Genomic DNA, 20,778 nt, shown 5'->3' on the forward strand with positions numbered 1-20,778 from the left:
AGCGTAGCAAGTATCCTACTAAAATGCCAAACAATACTTAAATACATTTTTGTTTAAATCATGCTTACATATGCTAGATGGTGTTTTAAATATATACTATGAATCTCTCTGCATAGTAATTGCTTATAGACTGAATTATAAACTTTATAGTCAAATACATTATCTAAAGCATTTTATAATGCGAATGGTAATTTATTCAGATTTACTAGAGATAAAAGCTTAAAAATCTTATAAAGAATTTTTTCAGAATATAAAGCTCTTCAGGAAGACAACATATAATAAATGTGATGTCATAATTTAATTAGCCAATATATAAATAGCAGTTATTGAGTTATTGCTGATACAACTGGGAACACGTTTCAGCTATCGTAGATTTTTTTAAGAACATATTTTCTAAGAGCATTGCAGTGGATAAAATTGTAAGCAATGAGTGCTACTAGAATTGACATTGCTTTAAAAAAAATCGCGCGTACTTCCAGTTAAGCGTGTTCCTAACGCGGATAATGAGCGCAAGTCAATGGTTTTGTGGGAAAGAATTAAATCATACAAAGTAACGTAACAATTTTCTTTAATTTTTACATGATAGCAATTTAGTTACAACGTGGTACCTAGTAGCTTAGAGATAATGGTCAGATGCTATTTCCTAATGCTTCCTTAAAGGAAAAGATCCTTGAAAAGTCCATATTAAAGTATGTCGCCCACTTTTTTTTACATTCCGAATTTTAGCAATCATCCCAACCAATCAGAGCAGATCCCTGCATCCCTACTTTCAAGAAATGCTTATGCATCATTTCGTGATAGTTTCGCGCCGTTTTACGAATCCTTGTTTGCCTTGAAGGGGCAAAAAATGTAATTACAAGAAAACTTAGTTTTTCCGGCCCTCTTTGATCCCGATCTCTGGATAATCCGGATCAGAGTTCTAGACATTTTACACATTTAATGTTCGCATAAAAACGACGATTGGCACGAGATTACGTACCCGGTAATATTTTCGCCGCGTAAATGTAGTACATCTTCGCAAAGATCGCCACGGGCAGAAAAATAAAACATACCAGTTGTTTGTGTGATGCTACTTTTGATCGACACTCAACTGTCATTCTGAGAGTAAAGGTCGTTTTGCTGTGACGATCCGCGCAGTTCTGCCAACATCCCCACACCGCCGCGTCTTGGACCTGCCTATTTCTAGCAGCATCACAAGGCGTTGATGTGGATTATTTTTACATTTTATAATGACTTTTAAACAATATATGAGTCATGTATGCAGTGAAATTAAACTGTTTTGCTATCGTATTAAACGGCAAGTCTGCTTATTTAAGGATATTGTTTTGGTTATTACCTATATTACCTGTATTATCCGAATTTTCGATTGTCCGGATTGTCTTTGATCCCAGTTAGTTCGGAGAGACTAAAGAGTTTTTTTGTTTGGCAAGCAAATTGATTTCCACGCCATTTTATGTTCATCTTTTGATCACAACCGATTTAACTGAACGTCTAAAAATTGAAAATTTCTTCGAAAATACAAAAAAGTAAACACATTACAGCAGGAAAAGATAGTACTTCGTTTTTTGTGAACACCAGGATGTTTTTTAGCTTTGAAATTGAATTCAGCTTTGAAATTAAAGAATACTTTACGTAAGGTTGGATAGGTAAAGGACACATATTAGCTACTCGGAAATAGCGAGTACTCCGAAGGTACTTTACAATCACACATCGGGATCTCTTAACTCAGACACGTTGCAGACAGTCGTACTTTAAACGAAGACGAATATTTCACTGTTTTAGAATATAAATATATTTTTTAATAACTTTGCCTTGCTGCATAAAAGCATTAAAAATGAACTTCAAATTAGTCTTGAAACGTATGCGGATCTCGGGACTGATGATATTATCGCTCTAATCTTACCCTTGATTGAACAGAATATAATATGTGGCTGTGTGTGCCTGAAACGTTGAACGCAGGTTTTTTTTTTGTGATGATTAAAAGAAAATGCGGTTTGGAGCATACTGTTAACCAAGTAGTCCTTTCGCCTCTTGATTTTGTGTGTTAAGTATTGTGATGCAAAAATTTACAGTTTAACGTTACTTCTTGCTTCAGTTTAAGTACATAAAAATATATATTTTAGCAACTGTTGTTTTCGTACGATGTACGTTTACTTCTTATTATCATCCAATCTAAAATGGCATTTATTTGCTACAGTGCAAAACAGTCGTTTGGAAATATTTGAGTCGAAATGTAACATTTACTTTTGTGTACATATAGTAGAATTATTCTCATTAGACTTCTGAGAGAGAAATTATACCATTATTGATACTGCGGGACTATGTTGTCAGAGTGTATTTATTTATTTATTTATTTTTTTAAACAGATTTTAAACATGTACACAATTATGCTTAATTTAAGAGGCCGTGTCACAAATTTGCGCTCCTATCTATATCAATGTTATTTTAAAAGGCAGTTTTTCTCAAAGTCTATAAGATGTAGGGGCCGGAAATTTTGCCTACTGAAAGTATACAATACATTTAACATAACCGCTTTTTTCAAATTTAGTTATCATATCATATATTATTTCTGTGATGAAAATAATATTATCAATATTTTGATTTGTCCAGATACATTGAAATTTTGCTTATATTTATAATTATTTAGCAAAAACTGAAAACGCCATTGAAATGTATTGCACATTACCTTCCGATCAGTGTCTTCATGATCATGATGGGTTTATAAACCTGGGTGTAATCAAGTCTTTAACAATTACATGACAACATTTATACTTAATAATTTGGAGATATGCCTTTTCTATCCTCAGCCCCTGAGCTTTTACTATCTGGTCTGGCGACGGACCTGACACTCTTCAACCACCCCAGGGGTCTCCGATTGCACATCTTATCAAAAAAAAAAAAAGCTGTTCGTTCATTTGTTTTTGTGTTCGAGCGAAGGTTTACTTCTCCATAAGTGCCACAGACTTCACACATTTATGCCAAGGGAATATTCCGCTGATGTGACGCTATACGAATGTATTATTCGCGACCATACAACTTTTTTGTTTGTCATCGGGAAAATGACGCCGCAGTTTGATTTTTTGTGGTGATATAAAATAAATTTTCTTGCTAGGGAATGTTCATTTTGAATTGAGCATTTTTAAATGTCAGCGTAGAATATGCTTATCTGCCCATTTTGTTTCTTTCCATAATAATGAGTAAAGTTAACATTGTCATAGACATTTTATTATATTCGTTTGCCGTCCAAGTACAAATGTCACACTATATCGCACGTAATTCTATTTTTTACTAATTTGTTAGTTGTCATTTTATTTAAGTTATAAATAACAGTAATAAAAATTATTACTTAATAGTCCAGAATAGAGATTGAGTTATTTTTCATTTAATAGGAGTTTAAAATATGGTACTACATACATATTTATATTATCTTGTTGTCTTCTTTGTAACTTTACTGGAAGAATGGCATTTGGTATGTATGTTAACTCACAATGAAAATACTTCAGAAGTACTCAATTAACAGTGAACAACCTAGGGCCTATACTAATTTCATTATGTTCATGAAATATAATTGATATTACTAATAATGAACTGTATGTGTTTTGCGTAGAGATATCGTACGAACTGTATGTGGTACAGACCAACATTAGCTAAGACTCTGTAAATAAGTAATTTCAGTTAATGTGTAGAGAATATTAAAAGTTAGAAATAATGATATATATATATATATAAAACAATGCAGAGTAATCAGCATAAAAATAGAAGTTGTTTTTACGTAGCGCCTACTGGAATGTATATTTTGTGTTGAATTATGTGGTATGATTAGTATTCTCTTATTGTAAGATGTGTTTTGTTAAAATCTTATAAAACATCACTTACTGTTGAAGGATTTTCATTTTTTTTGTGATGATCTTACTTAAACAAGTTTTAATTATATTACACATGTATATTTTAAAAGCATTTTAATGTATACTTATAGAATTGTAATAGGCTTTATACGGACTCTCACGATGCATGTGAGCATCTATAATTAATAGAGACCGGAAAAATTCGCGGATTCATTCGGCGATAGGCTAGAAGTCAAATACATATACCTTTTAGATGATTTTGCTATTGGCTTACTGTTCATCTGGACGAATCTCAACCAATTATAAAACACCAACCAAAGAAGGATCGAATCACAGACAAACAAGCTGAGACGACTAACAAGTCAGCAGCAAATGAACTGCCGTTATTTGCCCGAGTGTACAGGGGAATGTGCAGTCTATCCTGAAGGCCGTCGAAACCGCGAATTTTTCCGGTCCCTAATCTACATCAATATTATGGCCGTTTCACAAGATCAAATATTTATTGAATTCAATCTGTTGCATTCATTGTACATGATTTTCGATATGTACATTGAATTCAATACAAATTGAAGATGTTACTCAACTAAGCTTATTCTTATTAACTTATAAGTATTTTGTTTGTTCAGTACATAAAAGTAAAAGATTCGTTATTATTTAAATAATGAGCATCTTTAAGCAATAACGTTTTCAAAATATTTACATAAACATAATGGAATATATTTTTTAAATACTTTATATCTACGATCACATCAACGGCAGTATTATGTAATCAATGAGGTAATGAAATATCCTGAAAGGATATTTTCTTCTCTGTAAAGTAAATTTGTAATGCAGCCCTCTTAATGTTAGTCTTGTGAGTTATTTCGTCTTCTAATATGCTACAGCAATGTATAAAATTAAGTTTTGTTAGTGTTTTAGTCTTGTGTAATGTGATAAATTCAATATTTTTTTTGTATGTTCGTATTCATAAAGGTAGGCTACATATCGTATTAAGATAAATAGTAATATTTGTAAATTTAAATTCTTTGAAACAACGTCGATAAGAGGTTCACCTACCTCTGTTAAACTGTATGATGGTGCATTGTAAAAAATTAGGTAGTCTGACTTAAGTGAGATTGTATTTAGATTGTGTGTGATGCATATGCAATATCTAAGCATATGCATTTATGTTATTATCCTTTTAAAACGTTACATGATGAATTTCGTATACTTTTTAATGTCAACTAACATTATTTTTCACGGACTATTACATCCAGATAAAGAATAATTACCACATGTTTGAAGATTAATTGTATTCCGATACGTTTAAAGTATTAAAATTTTTAGATTCGACTCATACCATAGTTGTATAAGTGAGGTTTCTTGATTCTGAATCCCTGCATCCGCAATTTCCTAGTGAGCCGCCGGTCAGATTGTCATCCTCTCAGATTGTCGAGGAACCAGATACATTTTTCGTCGAGTAAACTCGAGCTGTCAACCTTCCCACTAATCCTGTGATAAGGGTATAGTAGCTTTATCACGCGCTGCGGCTACAGTTCCTTCGGTTGAAAAAGCCACTAAATCTCACTGTTAAAAGAGAGAACTTCTAGAGCAGAATATTGGAAATAAACATTTACTGACACGGCCTCTTAAATCTCTGAAAATACTTCAAATCATCGGCTTTTGGGTTCTGGTGACGTCCGTATGTAATGTAATGCCCAAAATTTCGGCATGTCTGGTCACCGCCATTTTCAAGTGTGATAGGCGCTAATATCTGCTGTTCTGGCACGATATTTATGCATGGCCATTCAAAGCTAAGCAGTGATTAGTCCCTAAGAGTGACCGAGAATTTAAAAAAATCACAAATAAAAAAGGCATTGATCTTTACAAAATGAAATTAATGTTTTAATTCTCTACAAACCATATTCGTTCTTTAAATGATTCGTGAATTAGGTAATTTTGATTTAATGAATTTTTTATGGACATACGCCATTGCAGTTTCGCACTGTTTTTCATGGAAGAATTCCAAAAATCTGAATTTTTTACTTCTGAATTTTGATAATTTATTTATTTTTCTGATTTTCGGAATTTTTCCATAACAAACAGTGCAAAACTACAATGGCACATGTAAAAAAAACTGCATTAAATCAACAAACCATATTAATGTTAAATTAAGTATATTTTATTCTCCGATGATAAATGATATTTTTTTTTCGATTAATCTGTGTTCCTAGCACTTTTGTTATTTTATAAATATATATTTTTTACATTACTTTGGTTAATTTATATCTAACACATATTGCTTTTCTACTTACAGACCTGCGAGTTTTAGAGCATTAACATGTGGGCTATGCATGAATTGTTTCCGGTACAAAGTAAGACTAATGAATATTTTTAAAAATTTATGTTACCTACAGTTACACCTACATAGAACTGAAAATAAACTTGTAAATTAAAAAAGACTCTTTTTGTGTATAAATTACTTTTATCGCTAATGTCATCGTTGATTGTTTTTAAATGTTGTTTCATATTTTAAAAATGTTTTCTAATGATATTTTAGTGGCATTTCACATTTAATTTTCATTAGGGTAGGTTGGCCTTTTGGCTTACACTGGGTGTTTCTTTCATATCTATGTATTGTAATATTGCTTCAAGTGTTTTAGACGCATTAAGTTTGTTCTTAAATATATATATATATAATGCCCAAATATATATATAATGTTTTATGTTCCTTTCACTTGCGATGAGCATCCATTATTAAAACTGAAACAGGTTTAAATCGCTTTAATTTTATAACATGTAAAAAGTGTAACTTATCATTTCTTCCTCAAAGTTTATGATAGTTATACACAAAATAATAAATTTACACAGATTCGTGTTGACATCATTTTCAGCTTAACTTATGGATTTTAAGATTACATTTGTAATATAAATGAAAAAAATGACATAGTTAATATAATATGCTGTTTTAAATACGTCTTATTTTATATTGTGTGGGTTATACCTACAAATATTAGTATATTTGTATTTATAATATTAAGTTGCTGGACGTTTTTGTCTTAATCGGTATATTATTTCAGCGTAAAACTTAAATGTGGATTAGTTTAAATACTAAACAAAATCAACATGGCAATCTTAATAATTTGAGGCTTTTGAACATGCAGATTGCATATCAATATCAGATTTTTTTCTTTTAAAGTAATTAAATACTAGTTGAACAGTTTTTAACGTAATGTAATAAATTTTGCAGTCCATCAATTAGATAAACGTTAGTAAGTTGTCTAATCGGTGTTTTACTGGTTTCTATTATTGTTGCATTCAGAGTCAGTAAGTTTTTCTATTTTTAAATTGAAAGTCATTTCAAATAACTGTGCTAAGCCAGTTCATATTAAATTTCTGGGGAAAATATGTACCATTTCAGTTGGTTACTTTCTTCAATGTGAAACTCACTTGTAAAATAGCTGTAAAATATTCCGTTGATTATGTATGTGACATTTCTATTTTTCCCCCCTTTTCGTTCAACACATTTTTTGAATATGATTTCAGGCTTTTTATTTCCGTATGATCACATTTATAAATCATATTAAATGATACCGCAAAATGTATTAATTAAAAATAAAATTTAAAAAAAATTATTTTACATAAGTGTCGGTTTGTTTAGCATTTTCGTTTTAAAGTAGCTGTGCCTTAATTTTTTTCAATAGGTGATGAAACTTCCCAACGTACATTGAACCTAATTTGTTATTGGATATGCGTGGTTGTTTGTATTAACTATAAGTGGCTTTGCTCACACGTGCTCAATCTTTATTTTTGTGTATCCTTAGCTCATTGTTGTGTGTCCTTAATTATTTCCCCATATTGACCCACAAGGGAGGAAAATGTTTCGATGATGTGTTTCCAGTGGCGGTAGGATTTAGTGGAAAATATTAGGAGAAGTTTAGACTTGAATTAAAAATATATAAAAAATATTTAATTATTTGAAAAAAAAAATTATTCGTGTACAGAGAGTATGTTAGAGACGTAAACACGTGAATCTGATCAGAAATATGAACAAAAAGAAATCAAAGTTGGGATTCGACGTGGTTTCTGGCAACCGGTTCCAGTGTCTTGCTACTTCATATTATCAAATAGTTCAAAACAATCACTGAGAATAAAGAAAAATTTTGTTGGTTCAACAAAATACTCGGTGGCAGCAAGTAGTGTGGTTCGACTTACTATGGTGATGAACCTCAACAACATATCTCTTTCTCTCTGTGTGTGTTGTGGGCATACACTTGATTATTGGACCAAAACGTCATGCTAGTTCTTTCAATTTTTTTTTTGGTGTGTTTTTAAGGGATATTCTTGAACAATATTTCGCGATAACTCTTCCCAATCTTGTGTTATCACATTCGCAAGTAAAATAGTGTCGGTTTCTCAAAACAAAAATTAAAACAGTTTTGTACTTAACTTACGCCAATATATTCCTGGGGTTTAGAAACCAATTTCTGTTGTAAATTGTTGTAGAATTTGCATTATATACAGCAATATTTTACTCTGGAAGAGGACTTTTGCTGCATATTTTTTTTCCGTGTAGTATATCAAAAATGAAATTTTTTTATAGTTACGAAACTATTTTAATTGGTGTGTGAATATTCACAGAGTGTTAAAAAATAGCAGTAAAAAATCATGCAAGTAATATGATGATAATTTTCGTGCAATTTTAGAGGTCACAAAGTACGTCTTTTAAATATATGGTGACGAAACTGACAGCCAAACAACCAAAAGTGAAATTTATAAAAAAAATACTACTATAACAAAACGGGGATAGCTTTCAAACCAATATAATAGCATAACAGTGAAATTTCTGACGTGTGATGCCAGACAATACCCTAAGACACGCCACGTGGCTGAATAAAGTTGGTATGTTGTTTTCGTCAAATTATGAAGATATTATTTTGCGTCAATTAATTGGATCAATATATAACAAACTGGTGAAATCCCAATTTATAGCCGGAAAGGAATTTGCAGTCAGCTGGTTACCAAATATACTTTGCAGTCCATTCGTCCCCTGAGTGGACAGTTTATATCACAATGACACATGGAGTTTATCGAGCATTGAATGTGTGGGTCATTGTGTACATACAAGTCGATATCATACTTTAATGCTATGAATAAATAAAATTTTATTATTTTTATATAGTTATATCATATGTATTAATATTATAATAATTATAGTTTAATATTTTACTATATAAAATATCAGAAAAGTAGTACAGAAAAAATAAAAATAATAATATTATATTTGTATCTTATTAATTGACAAAGTTTGTCTGAAAAGGTTAACTTTGTTTTGCATTGTTTTGCGCATACTGCATGCTCTATGGTTCCACTAAGCTTACTACCAGTTAGAAATAAGAATGGTAACGGTTTTGTAATCATTTAGCTAACAGTGGCCAGGCTCAGCGTGGTTCACACCTACAATAAGGGCCAGGACATAAACATAAATAATGATCATGTTCATGCATACTGACCATATATCTCTACAGTTAGACCCATTATAACAATATCAATATACTGAGAGACGATTACGAGTATATTTGTCAAGTGTTGAGATGATCGTTTATTATTTTTTTTGGCACTATTTCAGAAATAATTTTTTTTGTCTTGAGTTACTTTTAGGGTGGTGATGGATAAATTCTCATTTTTTTATTTTTCACGGCTTCAATGATTTGTCGTATTGTACTTGGGACAAAAATTGTGACGCTATTATATCATCCGGGCAAGCATAATGTCGGTTATGTGCATACAAGCCCACGAATCGATACAAAAATACCTGATTTATTGTGTGAATTGTATTCTGTAATTGTTATCATTTTTAATCATTCTCACATTAAATTGTAACTAATTGTAACAATTCGAAAGTATTCTACAGTTGTATTATTATATACGTTCCTTAATATGGACTCAGCCAACCCAAATATTTGTGCAGCTGTTTCGTGGAGTTGAACTACTTTTTCTATCACTTACTGCTCTAAACTGCAAGATGTAAAACGAGCTGATAAAGTGGCTTAAATAAACCATGTAAGCTTAATTAAGTTGCTTTTCCTTGGATTTTATATCATGCGAAAATTTTAAAAATACATCAAGTGTTTCAATCAAGCACAACAGTTTAAAAATAATAATAATCTCCTATGTGTATTATATTACATTTTTCATGTGCTGTCGTGTAAAAAATAATCTGTTATCATTCAAAACGTCATACTTAAGTATGTGATACAGTATATAGCATGGACAACCAAATTTTATAAAATAAAATGGAAAGGAAAATAAAAAATAAAATAAACATAAGTTAATAAAATTAACATTTGAGATTTTATTTCCATGAATCAACACTGTCAAACTTGTCGAATATTTTGTACTTAATGGAATTCGAAAGAGACAAACAATTTTAATACAGCAATATCCAAACACAAATGACCATAATTAAAATATTCTAATTAAGTAACACATATGGGACACAAGATTTCCATATACTAACAGTGGTAAGCGTAGAAATTTCTAATGAATAAAAAGGAGATTGATTTTTATATTTTAGCTTGAAAATATTACTGTATACCGGGAAGATTTTTTTTTACTAACTGAAAGCAATTAGCAAAATCACATTTACAAGATTAAAAGTGATTTTATTTCATTGTTATTTCCATAAGAAACGTAATAAAAGAATAACTGTAACTTCGTAACCACAGTAAAAGTTTTGTCTTAAAATCTTCGATAGAGGTATATGATAATAATGAGGCACATATGAGTCTTAAAACAATGCAAACATATATTTAAAGTGATGTAAATATTTTTAACAGAACAAATACAAGTACAAAATATTTTCAACCAAACTTTTGATGGCAGTCCTAGAAGAAAAAAAATATATATAAATTAGGAATTAAAACGCGAGTTCTTAGAGAGCTAAGCTTTGTATTATGTTACAGAAACGTAATAACTATATTTACAAATTTTATGTATAAAAATCACAACTGCGAAGCAGGTTTCACATGGCGATCATCTTTGATGATCTTGCAGAATGTTGTATACGCATACAATTAAATTCTAATAATGCCCTAATACTTAAATAGAACAGCGGTTAACTTAAGAAAATCAATGAATTTTTTTTTTCAGTTTCATACAATGGCAGGTCATTAGACCGTTGTTAAGAAATTCGATATTTATTGTTGGAAAAGTCTAAATAAATTATTTTCTTACTGGCAATATATTTTTTTGATCTGTCTTTGTTTTTATCTTTAAATGTAGCAGTGTAAGATTTGGTGTAAAAGGTTTAGTCAGTATGTATATGACTGACCATAAAAAGATTTGCCAATAGGATTACAAAAATGCGAAACTCAATGATTGTTTAAAAAAGGTTTACAATAAAAAAACGGTAGCTGGCATATCTACAACTGGCTTCAAGTGATAAACCCTTGGCATAATTTTTCTAAGGCGAAAAAATGCCACTGGCCACATTCATTTGGCACAATAAGGACACAGATGGGTCAAATAGTAAAATAGACATTCTCTTTCCGCGAAATGCACAGTTAAACGTGAACTCTATAACATTTAACTAAATATTAAACTTAAAACTATTTTTTTAATTGTATTGTCCAGCCTGTTCTCAAAATCGACATCAACTTACTATGGTATCCTTCAAGAATGTTCATTAAAAAACTATGGTTTGTTTATTTTTACATAGGCAAGCTGCAATCAAAGTACTACACGATTAAACAGAAAAAAACACAAACTGTTCAAAACCGAAAAATTTGAAATTACTTTTATTAAGTCAAAAATATGACAACTTTTAAAGATTAAAAAATATATATATTGAAAGTTTCAGCATCGCACTGTTTCAACAGATAACAGATTCTAGTAAATAGATTACGAACCCATACTATACAGTCATATATCATTGTAATAATGAATTTGCCAACTTCGGTTTGGACCCGAGATTAGTGCTGCAAACATGTGAAAATACATGTAAGTAGAGTTCCAGGTTGCTTTAAATGCTGCTTCAGTAATTTTTCTTTTTGATTATACCGTGTGGTTGACGAAAATAATTCGCTATTAAACCCCAAAAGGGGTTGATTGTGATTATTACACAATAGCCAACATAAGTACTTGAGAATTTTAGACATCATGAATCAGGTAAAATTAAATTAATTATTTTGTTTTCAGTAGTGAGATTTACTTAGAATTGGCAATTCAAAAAAGCAAACAAGGACCGAACTATGTACCAACTACTCCATTAAGCCAATCAAATGAGCCAAGCAAAGTCGAGATATAAAGCAGGAAAAAAAAAATCTTTCTAATCACTGATAGTCCTGCGCACAATGATGCGAATGTCGAAATTTTGAGACATTAACTTCCAGGAAACTTCGTTCCGGCAAGCACATATAATCCAACTTGGAAAATGACATAGCATAAGTGTGCTACATCAATTTTACAGTATTTTGGGGTGAATTGCTTCTAAGTTAATAACTTATTAAACAGTTGTGCTGAAACTGGGGACGGCTAAAACTTAATTATAATTTATAATCATTTTCTTAGCTGTTGTTGACAGGTTGGATTTCATTTTATGTGGAACCAAAACGCTTTAACTCGTTAGGATGCGTCCTACAATTTAATGTAACCGTGGAATGAACTTTAAAGGAAATAAAACAAAACTGTTGTGGTTACAATGGGGCGCATTTTAAGCAAATGACGTTTCTAACACCTGACCACGTAACACCGATTAACAACCAAGCATGGAAAATTGAAGTCTATAAAGCGCTAACCAAAACCCATCTCGTATTCAGACATGGTTAGTAATTTCAACGAGCTCTAAGTTTAAAGCTGGAAATTTAAAAAAAAAAGGTCGTTAATCGTAGTTGCTGAGGCACAAGTGAAAATTCATTCAAACAGATGAGATTTTCATTTACCTAAATAAATTATTCCTTCTTAAATACCAACTTGGAGCGCGTTCATTTTATTCATTTCGTAGGAGGATTAAGGTTGTATGGGTGAAGGGGGTGAGGGAGTATGATTGAAACGACCATCATTCAGCGTTCTATGTAGACCTTTCTCGAAAACACATCGGCAGAATAGTGCTGAAAGACACTTTAATTACTGCGCATTATTCCTTTCCTACGGCCAGCATCTAAATTTACTCACGAGCGTTCGTACGAACGAATGCACTCTTTTTGAAGTGAAACTTCTTTGGACGCGCTGAGAGTAGAATTTCAAGGCCAAATTTTAGTGCAGCGTTTGCGTGAAACATTGTTTCAAAACTTTTCTGACGCGAAAAGGACAGAGAATACGTACTTGGCCAAAGAGATTATAAAGAGAGCACTATACTTTATACATTTATGGGGTCGTTCTCGTTCTCCTCTTTGAGCGATGATTCGTTCCCCACCCGGAAAAAAAAAATAGAACCAAATGAGAGATATACGAACGAAAGAATGCGACAGATAGTGTGAGCATGCGCTTGTTTCAGAAAAAAATATCCAGTCAGCTGTGAATGCTTTGGATTTTTTTATTTTTGCTACCAGCGCACTAGTGTTCCTCCTCCTTCAACCTGCAGTGTAGAGAGCGCTATTGAGACAGTCCCTGCATTTCCGCATAGATAGTGCTACCTGTTATGAATTTCATGTTTCGTTCAGGGATTTGGCGTGTTCCAAATGACAGAATTGTTTTAAGAAACAGTAAAACGCACATTTTTTTTAATGGTGTGAGTATTTAAACAGTAGAGTTATATTTATTATTAATTAATCATTATTAGAAAATTGTTTTTTTTTCTTCTCTATTTCTCTGCCTGTTTACCCATGATATACCTACGAGACAAGGTTTTAATTGCCAAAGAAATGTCACTTCTATAATGTGAACTGGATAACACGCGCTATGTTTTTTTGACACGGATGTTTTTAACGGACCTTGAAGATGTAGTCTTTCATGGTACGATGCTGGGTCTGTTACAGGTGTCCCAGAACTACACGTAAAGCCGAGAACAGTTCATATGCCAATTAATTACGGGGCTGAACCAAAAATTTCAAAATTAAGAAAAGGACGTAGTTTTCGAGTTATATGCATTTTATTCAGAAGCTTTTAAACCGACACCCAGCACCAAACTATCAGATCATGTAACAAAAAAAATTGTCATGCAATAGTAAATAACTATACTATTGGTAAGAATTCCAAATCAAATCAAACATGCTACATTTTTGGGGGGAGGAAGAGGGGAATTTCTTTACACGACTTATGATAACTTATCAAGTTATATACCTTAATTATCCATATTTTGAAATTACGTGCTAAGTTATAAAAGTAATTTTTTTATAGGCTAGTAAAATTTTCTTGATAAAAGTTTTTGCCACTTGAGTTTTCCAATTGTTTTCTAAACGGTATAGCATGTTTGATATTATTTGAGATTCTTATCAATAGTACTATTATTTTGGATTGCGTAACAAATTTTTTAGTCAAAGTATGTAATAATTTCATGCAGGATTGGGAGTTATAACTTTTTAAAACTGCACGTATCTCAAACACAACATATTTAAAATTATTATTTTTTTATTCGTAACCATGATTGATTGTCCTATCAACTGTTCTCGACTTGACTTTGAGTTATGGGACACTCTGTACACATCATTGGTATTTGTTCTTTCCTAACCAGCAGGGCAACACTGAAAGAAAATGGAGGGAAAATGCCCCTGCCAAAGGCCAGGTGGTTTCCTCAGACGCTTGCCGCAGCAAATGTTTCCCTCTCCCGGCTATGACCCAGTTGCCTAGAAACGAAGAGACGCTTCGAATGGCGCGGATCGATACACAAGGTCGTGGCCAAGAACACAGCATCTTCCGGGCACTGCATTGCCCCTTTTCCCCTTCCCTTCTCTTACTCTCTACTCGCTCCCACCACGTCCCACCTTTTTTTTATCTCTATCCCTTCGCCATCAACACAATCCACGCCCTTCCCCTTTCACGCATGTACATAGTTTAAAGCTTCCTCGCGTACGTTCCACAAAGATACCCCAAAAAAGTACGTGAATCATCGTGTGCGTACGAGTGTTTTCGGATTCGGCGACGGATGTATGAGGGAACGTAGATTAGTGGAATATCTACCTGCATGATGATTCCGGTTAAGAAGTGCACGAAATGATGAGAACTAATTTGTACAGATAATTTTATCCAACAGCCGAAGCATGGATGCGATTTCGTGTTCGTTAAATGTGTAGCCTACTTTTTTGAAGGAAAGAAAACGAAAAGAATGTAAAAGAAAATTATGTATTTAAATACCTGTAAAAACTTAACAGTGAAACCGTCCTACCTTTAAGTAATTATTATTATTTTTTTTTAAATTATTTCTGCGTTTTTAGCGAGAAAAAACGCAAATATCTTAACTTTTTGATTTTTTTTTTTCACTGGCACTTAAAGGAAAAAAGGAAAAGTAATTTTGAGAAATTTTTCAGCCTACAAACGCAAAACAAATACATTAATTTGGACGTTTGCAAGCAGGCATGTCATAATACTAAGGAAAGCGGTCTCATATCTTAAAATCTTGTGACAGTAAAAAAAAAATTTACGAACGTCTTTAAGTAATATAATTCAAAAGTGAACTAACTATTATTTCCTCCTTATTGTTGCATCTAGTACGAACATTCTTAACGTTTAGTTCTGGACGAAATCAACGAAAAAGTGAGCTCTGCGCATGTGCGGTATTGGGACAACAGATAGGCCACGGATGGGACATCAAAATCCGTTTCCCAAAAAAATAAGGGACTGGCCGTGTCCTATCGTTCACTAGGAATACGTTTAGGGTACAGATGTAGCATATTCAACACATGAGCCTTAATTTTTGTGTCTTGGAATACCCACATCAGTAACACAAATACAACACTGACTAGAATGGCCCCTTAATGCTTCGAGGGTCAGGGGTCCAATTACAGCACATCACCCCCCCCCCCCTTTTTTGTGACTTATACTTATTTATGATCGCCAGCTTGACGCCCAACGTATTCTTCAAATTTCTATCCTTTTAAGCCTTTGTGGGCTATTAGGAGACGTAAAACCACTTCTTGAGCATTTGAATTTAAGGTATCATAATATTGTTTTTTTTTTTTTAACAGAAACTAAAACAATTTGTAAATAATTGTTCAGAATAAAAAAATACTGAGATACAGAATGGACGTGGATGACTGTAAATAAGGCAGATGTGTTTCAGCGGGCATTCCTAACTGACTAAAAATATTTCCATTGTCACGAATTTAAAAAAATCTATGAAAGTTACAATGCTTTAAATTATAACTTACACCATAGAATACCTTATGTAAAAGATTATTCCGTGAAAAATAGTATCATAAAACTAAATATTTTGTTTCGCACCTTATTTGAGTTTTTAACTGAAGTATAGGTTCATGACTGGTTTATTAACTCCGCACTTACTTTTGCAAAATTCCTATGTATAGTATTAGCCTATATATCAGTGACCTAACATCCCTTAGTTAAATTAACAATATTTGTTGTACTTCAGGGAATAATTTTAACTGTGGGTAACTATTATTCACATGTTTGATTTTCTAGACAGTAAGAAAATACTAATGAAGGCATTAAGAAAGAATATTTTGAATCCAAAAATAATCTCATGCTTCTGAACTCGTGTAGCACCTAGATTATAAAAAATATACTTTCTTATAACTTTCGTTTAAAAGACAAATCCTTGAAAAACACAAACATTCTTACAAATAATGTATCTAGCAATATTTAACGCTTCAGTGATCGAGTTTAACAGCTTGCAATTTTTTTTTACAAAAAATATAATGATTTAAATATTTTATTCATGAGAAACAGACTGGCAACAATATCATGAAGGGTGAACAATGAAACTATGTTTCCATCAAAAACAGCACACTTAACAAGTAACACGGAAACAAGTTGACAATTATGCACAACAAAATGGTTTCAAAATACTGTATTGCCATTTTAAAAAAAGTACAATTACTTGTAATACTGAGTAATGTTTCATTTGCAAGAAAAACGCAATTTTGTGCTGTACGAGACTAGAGATCTGAATAAATCTTCCGACTGCTCAGTTCTTTATATTTTTTTCTTCCCTTTTCATTTAACAATTACAATGTGATATCCTTCAGAGCTTCGTTCAGCATTACAGAAACAGTCAGAAAAAAACACATTATCAAATATTAGTTTAAACCTGGATGAAACCATCGAACTAGTACAGAAAGTGCTTTTCCAGAAAGAAAGCGTATACGTGGGAAAAAAAATTTTTTCCTTCAAAAATATGTCTTAACTCTACACATCATACGAAAAACACACCGAGCCTGCGGCTTATTTCAGAAAACACATGCTTTTCTGCGTCTGTTTTCTTCTTCTATTTTTTTTTCAACAAATTATAACATAACACAACAATTTAAAAAAAGTTTTCTTTGTTGTCACTGATTTCAATAGTTCGTAAAATGTGGGAGATTACACACGGTATAGTTCTTATCAACATCTACATGTTAGAAAAATACGAAGGTAAATATCAGCAAATGGGAGTTCAAAGTCAACGTGAAGGGGCAAGGACAATGTCATCACAACCATAGATAAGGTGGAGCTGGGAGGGTAATAAGTTACTTTATTTCCTTCTTGATGCTCTGTTCGACACGCGAGCACACATGACTGATGGGTGACAAAGCGTAATGGTACGTAGCGCTCATGTTCACATGATTGGCAAGGAATAAGGATTCACGTGGCATCCTTCTTGACACTCATGTAGACGGGCAAGCGCATTGGACTGATGGATGAAATGACATCGGGTACACAGTGCACATGGAGTAGGAGATGGGTTTGTGTAATGAATCACTCGGCCTCCTTCTTGACACTATGTCGATGGGCAAGCTTGGCTGATGGGTGAAGTGACATCGGGTACACAGTGCATGTGGAGTCGGAGATGGGTGTGTGTAATGCATCACTCGACATCCTTCTTGGCACTTTGTCGATGGGCAAGCACATTGGACTGATGAAGTGACATCGGGTACATAATGCACGTGGATTTGGAGATGGGCGTGTGTAATGAATCACTCGACATCCTTCTTGACATTAATGTCGATGGGCAAGCACATTGGACTGATGGATGAAGTGACATCGGGTACATAGTGCACGTGGAGTCGGAGATGGATGTGTTTAATTAATCACTCGACATCCTTCTTGACACTATGTCGATGGGCAAGCTTGGCTGATGGGTGAAGTGACATCGGGTACACAGTGCACATGGAGTCGGAGATGGGTGTGTGTAATGAATCACTCGACATCCTTCTTTGACATTAATGTCGATGGGCAAGCACATTGGACTGATGGATGAAGTGACATCGGGTACATAGTGCACGTGGAGTCGGAGATGGGTGTGTGTAATGAATCACTCGACATCCTTCTTGACATTAATGTCGATGGGCAAGCACATTGGACTGATGGATGAAGTGACATCGGGTACATAGTGCACGTGGAGTCGGAGATGGATGTGTTTAATTAATCACTCGACATCCTTCTTGACACTATGTCGATGGGCAAGCTTGGCTGATGGGTGAAGTGATATCGGGTACACAGTGCACATGGAGTAGGAGATGGGTGTGTGTAATGAATCACTCGGCATCCTTCTTTGACACTAATGTCAATGGGCAAGCACATTGGCACATTGGACTGAAGGGTTGAGTTTCATCGGGTGCACAGTGCACGTGAAGTCGGACATGGGTGTGGGTAGGGACTCACTCGGCCTTCTTCTTGTCGCTAATGTCGATGGGTGAAGTGGCATCGGGTACAGAGTGCTCGTGGTGTCAGGGATGGTGTGGGTAGGGACTCACTCGGCCTCCTTCTTGACACTCATGTCGACCGGTGAGCGCATGGGGCTTAGGGACGTGGCCGCCGTGGCAGAGTCCGGCTCGTAGCGCGCGTGAGTCCGCATGTGCCTGGTGATCATGTCGCGCCGACACGCCGCGTAGGGACACTGCGGGCACTTGTAGGGCTTCTCGCCGGTGTGGGTCCGCTGGTGCGTGGACAGGTGGTCGGAGCGCGAGAAGACCTGCCCGCACACGCGGCACGTGTACGGCTTGACGCCCGTGTGCAGCCGCATGTGGCGCGTGAGCATGTCGGAGCGCGCGAACGAGCGCCGGCACACCTCGCAGAGGTAGGCCTTGGCGGGCGCCGACGAGGAGCCATCCCCCGCAGCGCCCGCCGCCGACGTCGACCCGGGCGCCGGCCGGCTCTTGTGCCGCGACGCCATGTGCTTGGCGAGGCGGTCGTGCAGGCTGAACATCTGCCCGCACACGGGGCACACGTACGCCACGTCCGAGCCGGGGGGCATCTCCTCCACGACGGGGGACACCTCGAGGTTGTAGCGCACCGCCACCGACTCCTTGGTCGTCGGCGACGCCACGTCGCCCTTGACGACGGGCACGGAGACTGCCCCGCCGCCCCGGTACCCAGCCGGCAGCAGCTGCACCGTCAGCGGCGGGTGGTGGAGGTGGTGCGGGAGCGGGGCCGGAGGCGGGGGCGGCTCCCCGCCCCCGCGCAGGGACAGGTCCAGCGGCGACTCCTGCGCGCCGGCCGCCGCGCCGCCCTCCAGCCACGGCGGCAGGTCTGAGTCCGAGTGGCTGCGCCTGCGGAACGCGTCGGGCAGGTACTTGGAGTGCAGGTAGTGCTCGAAGCTGTACCCCGGCGACGACGAGTGGTGCCGCGCGCAGCAGCTGGCGCACGCGCAGCCGGGGAACCACGCCGCCTCCGCGGGAGGCGGGCTGCCTCCCGCCGCGTCGGGCTCCTCGTCGACGCTGCCGTCCTTGATGCGCAGCGGGCTGAAGCTGATCTTGGGCGAGTCGGTGGTGGAGGAGTGCGGCGACTTGTTGGACGAGGCGGGGCTGAACACGTCCTCCACCTCGTCCTCGTCCTCCTCCTCCTCCTCGGAGATGGCGCCGCACTGCTGCTGCTGCTGGTAGCGCTCTCGGTCGGCGCCGTCGAACCTGAACACTTCCCCCCCTGCGTCCCCATGGTCGCGGCCCGACATGGGCGTCATCGCGCCGCCATCGCGCGCCTCCCCGGCGTGCTTGTTGCCGTAGCTGTAGTTGTTGTTGTTGTTGAGCTGCTGGTGGCCCGTCGAGGACACCAGGTTCGCCAGCTTGTCCACCACCTGGCTCAGGCGCTTCCTCTTCTTCAGTCTGTTGTTCCGGTGGTGGTGGTGGTGGTGGTTGTTGTTGTTGTTGTTGTTGTTGTTGTGGTTGTTGGTCGTCGCACCGCCCCTGAGCCTCTTGCCGCCATGCTGGCTCTGGTTCTGGTTCTCGTCGCGGTCCGCGCGCGGCGTCTCCGAGCTCGCCGGCGCCGGCTCAACTTGGGTCTCGGCCATCGTCATGGGCGACGGGCGGCGCCCGCTGCTCGCGGCCCTGGTGCCTCGCCGCCGCCGCTGAACGCCTCGCGCGCCTGCACTCGCAGCCGGCAGCCGGGGTCATTGCTGGGGGAGCCTTCAGAGCGCGCTCATGTCCGCGGGGTCACCGCCTGCAACAGCGTACCACACCGGTCTCCTCACTGCCCTGCACACCGCAGCTTACTCATGCGCATCATCTCTTACAATCTTACCACAAGAACATATTATTCCAAATCAAGCATGTCATACACATTATCTCGTCCTTCAACAACATCTTATATTAAATCAAGCGCGTCATCAACATTACCTATCTCTTCCTTCAACAGCATCTTGATATAAATCAAGTGCGTCATGCACATTATCTCTTACTACAAGAACATGTTATTCCAAATCAAGCATGTCATACACATTATCTCGTCCTTCAACAACATCATATCTTTAAATCAAGTGCGTCATGCACATTATCTCTTATTCCAAATCATATCATATATATTATCTCTTCCTTCAAGAACATCTCATTTTAAATCAAGCGCGTCATCAACATTACCTATCTCT

At 36.3% G+C, this 20,778-nt stretch overlaps 1 protein-coding gene across 1 annotated transcript in view; it reads right to left on the bottom strand.

Moving 5' to 3' along the window:
• Positions 1-10,164: 10,164 nt before the first annotated feature.
• Positions 10,165-20,778, bottom strand: part of LOC134536805 (zinc finger protein 768) — a 134,943-nt gene continuing 124,329 nt past the window's right edge. Inside the window, exon 2 of the mRNA XM_063376745.1 lies at positions 10,165-20,354. Coding sequence (XP_063232815.1) covers positions 18,670-20,211 — 1,542 coding nt within the window. The 5' untranslated portion in view covers positions 20,212-20,354 and the 3' untranslated portion in view covers positions 10,165-18,669. The remainder of the gene's footprint in view (positions 20,355-20,778) is intronic.

The sequence above is a fragment of the Bacillus rossius genome, chromosome 11 (assembly GCF_032445375.1).
Source record: "Bacillus rossius redtenbacheri isolate Brsri chromosome 11, Brsri_v3, whole genome shotgun sequence".
Classification (NCBI taxonomy): domain Eukaryota; kingdom Metazoa; phylum Arthropoda; class Insecta; order Phasmatodea; family Bacillidae; genus Bacillus; species Bacillus rossius.